The 10,655-nt window shown below is 33.1% G+C and overlaps 1 protein-coding gene across 1 annotated transcript; it reads left to right on the top strand.

Annotated features, from left to right (window-relative positions):
• The first annotated feature begins 4,539 nt into the window (after positions 1–4,539).
• On the top strand, positions 4,540–8,166 carry LOC131039431 (uncharacterized). Its single transcript, XM_059221865.1, has 3 exons — positions 4,540–5,247; positions 7,226–7,550; positions 7,846–8,166. Exons 1-3 carry the CDS (start codon positions 4,768–4,770, stop codon positions 7,854–7,856), a joined length of 816 nt encoding a protein of 271 aa, XP_059077848.1. The 5' UTR covers positions 4,540–4,767; the 3' UTR covers positions 7,857–8,166.
• The last annotated feature ends 2,489 nt before the right edge of the window (positions 8,167–10,655 follow it).

Genomic DNA, 10,655 nt, shown 5'->3' with positions numbered 1-10,655 from the left:
TAAAGTTGACTATTTATGTAATAGGGTGATGAGCAACATGAAGAGAAAGAAAGTGCTAAGGCACTATTTTGATGTTAAGAAAGACAACTACATCTATCATGAGAGAAATTCGCGCAAGATCATATTGCTTTTGAATAAATTTCTTAAATGCATAACATTTCCCAAGAGAATGTGAATGTAAATCATGAAAAAGACAATATTCAATTCCTTCCACTTGCTTAAGAATTTTGTTTTATTTTGAGGAGGGAAGGAAATGTTTTTATCATACTTCAATCTCCAATAGATTCTTGTAGCCAATCTTTCAGGGTGATAAATATGGTCTTGACATAGAGAAGGTTTGTTAGAAGAGGAAGATTTATTATCCACAACTCTAATTTTGCCACTGTCTATGCCATCTTGAATAGATTTTTAAAAATCAGGGCAATCATCAGCATTATGGTCATGGGTTTGATGAAATGAACAAAAAGGACGTTTTGAAGAAGAAGCATTCTTCTGGGCTCTTTTGATTTGTTGTTTTTGAAGATAGTTTTTAAAGTTTTGGAGCCTAAGGAATTCATCCATAGAAAGAGGAGTATCATTTCCTAGGCCTTTTGTAGTAGTTTGTGTAGGAGGGTATATAGGGACACGAATTCCTTGTTCAAATTTCCCAAGTCCTTGTCCTCTAAAACCTTGTTTTGTTATTATATGAAACCCACAACTATAAGAATGTTGCAATTGACTAGATGAAGGAATAATATCATGAATTTCTTTCAAATCTGATGTGTAAGGGGGAAGAAAAGGATTTGTAGATGAAGAAGGAGTATCATGTGGAATGACAATCTCCTTTCCTTTATCAAGCTTATCCTTTTTGGGAGATTGGGGATGAACATCTTCATCATCTAAAAGCTCATTTAGTTATTTCTATGTGAGGGGAAAGGTCATGAATAAAATGCATGACATCATCCTCCCTACATATAGTTTGATGTTGAAGATAAGTCTTAGGAGAATAAGGAGGATCTAAAGATGTAAGAATGGTAATGTTTTGATTTTGCCCCCCCCCCTGCTCAAGGTATGTGTATGAAAAGAAGATAGATCCATGTTACTTTCCAATGCCTACTCTTTTATAAAGAGATCATTAGTTAAAGCGTTAGGTCTCATCTCATCCACACAAGATACCCTAGGAAGTAAAAGGGTTAGGATCTCTAGGTTTAGGGTCTACAAAAGCTTTGAGGTGATTAACATAGGAAATGCATTTTGTTAACAACATCACCATAATGAAACATAAATGATACATGAAAGCTTTGAGATCTAATTGAAAAGGAAATAATTTTGAAATACTAACAACACAATATGACCAAGTGCTATGAATGAAGAGAAGTAACATGAAATGAAAGATTCCCTTATCCGACACATGATTACAGTAAATATATGTGAAAAATAATGTAATCATATGTGAAAGAGCAAGTAAATCCAACTTATTAATTACCATTGAAAGTCTCTTAATTAAAATCTTTTAGTTTGCTGGAAAACAAGATCTTAAATTAGGACCTTTTTATGAAAATTAATTTGAAATTTGAAAGTGGTAAGCAGAAAAACACAGTCAATTCTGTCTCCCGAAATTTCGGGAAAAAAGTCAAGTACCGTGTTGAAAGTGCACACGGTTCGACCAACTTTTTTCAAAATTTTCAAGGATGATGGATATTATAATTTTAATGCAGAATCCAAAAAAACAGCTAATTTGGAGGTCAAATTGATAATCCAAGGTCGAAAATAGAAAGATCTTTAAAAATTAGGGTTTTGATGTTTAACCACTGAATTTTCAGAATAAAAAGGTAGATTTGAGTTACAATTTTGAAATAGAAATCAGATCTAAAACAAACAATTAAAATTTTACACTTCACAAGCTTAATTTCCTTAAAACGAAAGATTAGGGTTTCGATGCAATTAACCTCTAAAATTTGCAAATAGATCAAACTTGGAAATGAAAATTTGAAATTTAAATTGCACTTAATCAGATCTAATAATGAGAATTCAAAATTAATGTGTAAGACGTTGAGTTCACCAAAATGTAAAGTGGAAAATTGAACCCAAGTGACTCCCCACCTAGGAGAGAGAAAGGAAGTCACTATAATGATTTTTGCTTGGAGGAACTTTACATTCAAAAGAGGGGTTTGAATCCACTAGATCCAAATCCAAAGATGTGAATTCCAAGTGGATTGCAAGAGTTGAAGTATAATTTGCCCTCTTTTGCAAATGGGAAATTTAACTTGTTGACTATGCAGGAAAGAGAGATAAAATGGGTGAAATGAGGAGCTACTGATTCGGGATTGCGCGATTACTTCGGATATGAGATATTTAGCCTTATACGGATCTACCCTGCAAATTTGGAGAAAAGTTGTCGAGATTGTGTTGAAAGTGCACATGGTCCTCCGAAAAATCCGTGAAATGAAAAGGGTTTTTCCACCTCTGTAAATGGAGTCTAGATCTGAAAATATAGTGGTGCACCTGCAACCTACACACAAAAAAGAAGGGAAGAAGGGTTGTGGATAGGGGTTTGCCTTAGTCAAATCCCAGTTGAGGAATCAACCTTGAAAGAAAGTAATTGCAAATGCTTGAATGTAAACAATGGAAATGTATACCTTGTAGATCTGCAGTTTGTTGATGATGATCACTTTGCTTCTTGAATGGAATCACAAATGTTGCATGAAATGGCATGTAACATGACAAAACCCTAACACACACACATGATTGCAAATGAATGTTATAATGTTGTTCCAATGGATGAATGAAGAAGGGGACTTGATGGATGCTTGAAGGCTTGATGAAGACCTTTTGCTTGAATTTCGCTTATTATCCTTATCTTGTTCATGTATCGCGCATATTGAATGAGGGAATTGAATCTCCTTTTATACATGCCTAGAGGATTAATTTTCATCCATCGAAGGCCGACAAAGAGGAGTGCAATCCTCGAAGATCAAATTGTGCAAAAGGGGTCAGGAAGACCTATCTTAGGTCCACCCTAAGAGGTGGGGATTGGGGTGTCATGCCCCTATTCTACCCTATCTTGGGGCCTGGACAGGGTCCTATGACTACCTCAGGGCTCAAACAGGAAAGGTTCATGGGGTGAAGTGCAGGAAGATGTCTTGTTTAAGGAAAGAGATATGTCGTCGCAAAGGTGAGGGCCTCAAATGTAGTTAAAATTGCTAGGGTTGCAATTTTTATGACACTACAACAATATTATAGTCCAATAAAAACATTTAATCTAGACACTATTAATCCATATATCAACATCATTAAAATCAAGCATAATAAAATTAGGTATAATACCATCTCATGTACATCACACAAAATATCATCACAGAAGAATAGATCAAGTCCTCACAAGGAAATTTGCACAATACTAGACATGCATCTCAATGCAATAGCATCGACGGCTAACATGTTGAGGGATCCTCATCTTGAATATGTGGTTGGTCCATACACACCATGAATAAAAAGGCACCATATACACATTGAAGTAGAACATAAAATAATAACACAAAAGAAAAACACACTCATTACCTATGCATCCCTATATACAAGTAGGACCATGCCAAGATGAACGCATCCACAAGCTGCAAACGAGAAGGGCATTATGATTCATCCTTCTATCATGTGTGTCTAGTTTCTATATTTTGCACTTTGACTTTTTGCTTTTTTGAGCTCATCCTTCTCTACTTTTCATATTTTGGGCACAATATTTAGAAATGCATTTGAATGATTATTGGCATATCACAAAGGGACATGCTTTCTTAGGTCAACCCCCAAAAAACTTTTAGAGTAAATGATCAAATGGGAAGCAAGTATCCTAGAATGAGTATGCAACATTGGATTCATTTTAAAGCACCAAACTGGATTTTTCTTATAAAAGCATGAAGATCACCTCCACCAAAGACAATAACGAAGAGTGGACCACCAAGGAAGATCAACCAAGGGCCTAGAAACATCGTAGGTGGTGCAAATCGAGAAATTGCTTTGCAAGAGAATGCTTTCGCTCTTTGTAATGCTTTTACAATGAGCAAATGTGAGAGATATGAGAGATGAAAAAATGGATGTAAATTAATGTCATTGGATACAAGCACGTAACATCAACTTGTGTAAACATGTGTTCAGTTAGCTCACAATGGCTAGTGGAATGAATGGGGTCAACAAAACTTGAATTTGAATTTTGAAAATTTAAGGGTCAAGTCCGCTATCACAAGATCAACTTTGCATTTGTGGAAATGACCCAAGAACATAAAAATGGCCCAATCATGATAGACAACAAGAAGGAAATGTATCAAAATGTTCAAACATATAAGATATTGATAAATATGTAAAAATGTTTATATATGAAAATAGGTAAAGACAAGAAAAATGAATCCAACTTCAAAGAAAGTTACATCATTTATTAATATATCAATACATTGAAATATTATTTGAAAATAAATACAAAACTAATTGAAAAATAATACAAATATCCATATTTCACCATAAAACACATAGTGAATCATTTATTAACATATATTTCCATGGAAACGAGCTCAACGTATGCTGCACACGAAACGACCTTCTTATCTCATTCCACGCGATTCTTTGATTGTACATTGGGGTATACCAAGTCAATTTGATCAGAAAAAATCCCCCTTCCCATTCCTTGAAACTGTTAAATATCTTATTCACTCTGACCTCAATTCTTCAGTTGAATGAAATATAATCTGCAGCTCATATACTTTTAATCTATGTTTTTCAACCAGCTAATTGGCTGTAATGGAGTTCTTTCACGAGGCAAAATATGTGAGACTTCGAAGCCACCATGACAAATATCTTTCTGCTGGAGATGAAGAAAACACTGTGAATCAAAAAAGGGATGGAACAGACAGAAATTCAATCTGGCAAGTTGAATTCATTGAAGGACTGTCTAAAATTAGATTGAAGAGCTGTTATAATCGTTATTTCACAGCAACAGAGACGCCATTTCTGTTGGGATGGACAGGAAAGAAGGTTATACAGACTGTGCCCTCGAGTTTAGATTCTCGTGTTGAATGGGAACCAATCAAAGATGGGAATTCTCATGTTATGCTTAGAACGAAACAGGGGACTTATTTGCGTGCAAATGGGTTTACTAAACCATGGAAGAACAGAGTAACCCATGACATTCCTCGCAGAACAATTACACAGTATTGGGTTTTCTGGGAGGTTGAAGTAATTGAAGAGGACATGATCCCTCCAACTCTTTCTATAACAGAGGTATGTTGTAAATCATATTGCTTTCACTTTTTTAAAGATATATATTGATTTGAAGCAGTTCAGAAAGATCAGATATCATTTCCCCTGTATATATCATTTATTACTCTTCTGGTCATGGCCTATCTACCTTTCAGAACAATTAAGCCACAAGTTTACCTCATCTGTGATAAGCTAAACAGTGAAGGAGAATTTGTTAGATAACATAGCTTCAATTTTCGCCTAGGACCTGTATTTGATAACCTAGATTTTAACTTGTTACATTTTCACAGTTTATGATTAATTGTATAAAGATTTTGAGATTTAAATTTTTGCATCAACGTTTTTTATGCAGTTGCTTTCTTATATTCTGATGATGGATCACAGAGTATGATCCGATACATTGATGTGAAAATTTATACACAATTGAATTCAGAAATCTTTATACAGTAAATCTAAATTTTATTTAAGAAAATTAAACACCCCAGTAGTATTTCTGGATTTACCATACCCATGAAACTTATTCCAGTTTTTCTGTAGTCAAAGTTTTTTCTTCTTTTCTTAGTGTTATAGTGTATACAACTTTTCAAATAGTTGAATTGAGTGCTTTTGTTGAGTCTTTTGCTTACAATCAAGCCTAGATCAACCTAATTGGACAACTAATTGGCCCAGGTTGTCCATCTATGTAGTTGCTACTATGTTAACTTATCACTATATCTCACTAATATGATTTGCTACTGGGGCAATTGATCTTTGCATGGTTTCCTCTCTTAGCTTAAAAAAATGTTTTCCCCAACAGTTTAGTCAGTTAAGTTGATTTGATCACTAGAGACAGAGGAAAGAATTTCAAGCTTACAGTTTTTGAAAATTACTATTAGAGTTGCTCCTCCAATCTCTTGACAGCCCCACATTCTAATTTTTTTTATTTTAAGAAGTGATAAGTTTATTTGAGACACAGTTTTAAAATTTAAGGTTCAAGTTCAAATTCTGATAGGTGGAGAATCTTAAACCACTTCTATGAAAGGTTTATAATTCAGTTGATTGAGTATAGTTGGTGAGAGTTATAGCATGTTCTTTGATTACACCATCCATCAAATTTCAAATCCCAGAGGTATGATATAGCAGATGAGACAAGGAATGTACCCTGAGTGATTGTAATGGGGATACCCCTCAGTCATTGACCCTTAGTGAACAGGTATCAGCACAGGCTCGTGCTCCTGTGTCAATAGCAAAACAAATTCATAAATTTATAAATTTATCTGATTATTTGAAACATAAAGTTTTAAGATTGAAGATTCAAGTTCAAATTTAGATAGGTAGAGAATTTTAAATGACTTCTATGAAAGGGTTGTAATTCAATTGATTGAGTATAATTGGTGAGAGTTATAGTATGATATAACGGATGAGACAAGGATTGTACTGTGAATGATTGTAGTGGAATGGATACCCCTAATCATTGATTCTTAGCTAAAGAGATATCAGCACAGACCATACTCCATATCAAATAGTGAAACGAACTCGTAGATTATAGAAAACCATCTATAAAAAATGACTTCCGAAAAAAAATTCAAATATCTTGAACCTTAAAAGAACCTGTTTTCCCTTTTCTCAATTTAGAATGAATCCACACCATTTATACTTTTTCCACTTAAAGCAGTTAAATTTTTATAATCCCAATTACCCATCCAATACAATTCCAGTTCAATCCAGCTTGTAATTTTCACCAAAACCAAGTTGAATTGCTCCAGTTCAGTCCAGCTTGTCTAATTTTCACCAAAATTAAGTTGAATTGGTTCTTAATTTTTTTGCAGGGCAATTTTGTTTCTAACCATTAAAAAGATTACAAATTCATCATTGATTGAGTGTATGCACTTCATTTTCCAAAAGGACTTTTAATCTGGCTAAGATTTTGGAAAACATACTTATACTATCTAGCTTTGCTATTTGATTGTGAGTTACAACAATTCTAAAAGCAATTTAGTTTTTGATGACATTTGTACAGTCAGGCCCATCTCCACCAATATCACTACCCAGTAGGCTGAGTCTCCCCAGAGAGAGTGGAAGTGGAAGGGGGAGTGGAAGAGTTATCTATTATGCAGTAGGTGATGATAATGGAAACATAAAAGATGGGTATGAGTGGCCTTCTTTCATCTTTGAGGGAAATGACATGTACAGATTGACCATAAAGCTGGAGGAGGAAACTGGGCTTCAAGACATCATTGTGTGCGCACATCATCCATTCACAGGAAGGTTGTTTCCATTGGCTTTGGACCTTCCTCCCAGCAATGTACCTATGCATTTGGTGCTGCTTCAACCATCATCCAAGGGTAACTTTTCTTTGGCTTTAAATTTTTCCTTAAAATAAGAGGTCTTTATTAATTAATTTTAAATATTTAAGTATGAAAATGGTTTTTCCAGGTTAATCGTTTGAAATGGTTATAATTTCAAATAATTAATTTAATTTAGTAATTAACAATTGGGGTTTGAAAATTTTAGTAATTAATATTAAGTTAAGAAACTAAATGTTCTATAATTAGGGGTATTTAGTTTGATGATTAAAGATATGATGTCAATTTTGGAATTGATTGTCATTGGGCTAATAAATGGTGTCTTTTTGTGTAGGTAATGCCTGATATTCCATACAAGACTTGCGAGTTTGCAATTTTGAGTCTTTTTTGTATTCATGGATTCTTCTTTTGTTGCATGGATTTGATCTTGCTTAATGTGCACCTCTACACTTTTATGTTTTGGTTCAATTCAATTTGCTTTACCTCTACTCTTCTTTGAAGACTATTAGTATTAGAAATACCTTTAGAGGATTGGTCAACAATATATTGTTAGGGGACATGTTCTCCTAGGTCAACCCTCAAAATCTTATGTAAAATGATCAAAGACTACAAGTCTTAGCCATGTAAATACTTCTAGGATGAATATACAAATATAAGTTCATTTAAGTGCACTAAATTAAAGTAGTATCCTTGTAATACAAATGATATTTGAATAAATATGTGGATGATCAAATGAATGCAATTGAATAGCTTTAGGCACAATTAAATAGCAATAAATTGTGCAATTACGTGTTTAGTCAACTCTAGGTATGAAAGCAATTAGAGCAAATTAGCAAAAAATTTAAATGTTAAGAGGTCAAATCTATAGGTGTAGGATCGATTTTGCACACATGGGATCAATCCATCAAATTTTTGAGAGTAACCTAGTATTTTTTTGTCATTTTACTTCCAACACATATAAGAAGTTGTAATTATAATTTAGCATTCAAAATTTATAATCAAACAATACATATCTATCTGTAGACCATAAGAAAAAAAGGGTGGTAAAATCAAGTTGAAGATAAAATGTCTGAAGATAAGTGCATTATGGGTATAATAAATGTGAAGCACATGGGAATATGGACAAATGTGTATAAAAGTATAGATAAAGGATGTGGCAGTGCACTTAAGTACAAGAGTAACAACATGGAGGAAACACCCTAACTTTGCACAATATTGTGTCATTTATCAATATGTAAACATATTAATTAATTCTCTAAAATGGTCACAAAACAAAATGGTAAAGACATGGATATGGAAGTATGATATTTAACTCCCAATTTGAGGTGCAAGTGAATACTAAAGTTATCATGTAGTTTAAGGTATGTAACATTTGCAAACATGCATGTAAAGTAAACATTTAGACATAAAAGGATATCCTAGGGGCCCATATAGAGTAAGGGGCCCCACTAAATGTCATTGTGTAAGTTAATCCTTTGACATGCACTCTCTATGGAAACTTATAAAATCAGAGAAATGTGTCATGAATAGCTTATATCACACAATACAAATAAGAACAAATGTAATTTGAATCATATTGCAATGGTCGTAAGCCAAAAAAGAGAGAGGATCAAATAGGATTAGGAACATTCTATCTTTATATAAAGTGGTAATATTACACCATCCTCTATTGAAAAAAATAGTGAATAATAATAGTGAAAGTAAATAAAAGTGCACAAATCTTATTAACTTGATTAATGGTACATGTGATTAACTACTAGAATATGAATTAGAACATGGATAAATATTTATATAAATAATAAAAAATTAATAAACACATGCTGGGGAAAATCTTTTAGGGAATTGATTCACAACCAAAGACATACAAAACTTGTATTAAACAAGTACATCCATAAAAATCATTCTATCTTCTTTTTTCTAATGAGATTCTAGTAGCATGAGAGTGCCTACACAATAATCATGCCTTCTCCATACCAAGTCCTTAGTATATAGACTTGAGGAGGCTTAAAAAATCACCATAAAAAAATACCATGAATAGAATCCTCGTGACATGCTACATGAGAGTGGTCTCAAAAATAGAAACTAATTATTCTTATCACTAAGACATCATAGATTCTATCATATGATGCTATCAAGGCCCCTTTCCTATTTTGTGCTCCATGAGTGTAATAACTATATTATCATTGTCTATTGTGAGAAAGAGGCTCCATAACTCTTAATTTTTTACTTCCTTTTGTAACCTCTCTATTCAGTGCCCTTACAATAATATAAAATAATTTAGAGATAATAATAAGATATGATATCCCTTAGCTCCTCATCAGTGTCTAATTTACCCATTCCAAGAAAGTTGGAGATCTAACATTATACATTCAAACGGTAATCTAATATCTTGTTATCCTATATTCTCCACTTAATATTGTATCTTGCATTGACATAAATAGGAAGCATAAAATGAATCAAGAACAAAATACAAGGCTTGTGGCATCCTTGCACCAAGATTACTTATGTTTGTTCACTTCTTAAATAAGCGAGTCTACGATATTGTTGTAAGTGTCAACCTTTTGAATCATAAACTTAACACTTTCCACTATTTTTTGAATAAAGTGATAATTAATAAAAATCAATATGCTTCATATAATCATGGTACATTAGACTTTTATTGAGATGGATGACACTAGAACTGCCATATTTAATTAAAACTACCTTACAACCAAAACCAACTCCTAAACATATTCTATATAACTGAATTTCCTCTTTACAAGCTATAGACATCTAAAAATGACAAATGCACTTTCATCTTCTCATCACCTTCTCATTAAATCTTCTATCCATATTAATTAAATATTTTTTATTATTAAAATTGGCCCAATCCTAGGTTCTACGGATCAAGTAGACCCAATCGATGTTGTCGATTGGCCTTTGCAATCTCCATGAGCAGCATATCCCCCTCCAGGTGCATAAGCAGCCAATCTGGTATCGGGAAATTAAGCTAACATTTCCTCCATTAATTGAATAATTGATTTTTTTTTTAATTCATTATCCTTTTCCTCTATTAATTAAATAATTTTAATATTTAACTAATTCATCTTTTGGTCCTCTATAATTAAATCATTTTTAAAAACCATTTAATTAGCTAACACTTCT

Source organism: Cryptomeria japonica, chromosome 6, assembly GCF_030272615.1.
Source record: "Cryptomeria japonica chromosome 6, Sugi_1.0, whole genome shotgun sequence".
Classification (NCBI taxonomy): Eukaryota; Viridiplantae; Streptophyta; class Pinopsida; order Cupressales; family Cupressaceae; genus Cryptomeria; species Cryptomeria japonica.
This window is presented reverse-complemented; position numbering and strand designations above follow the sequence as displayed.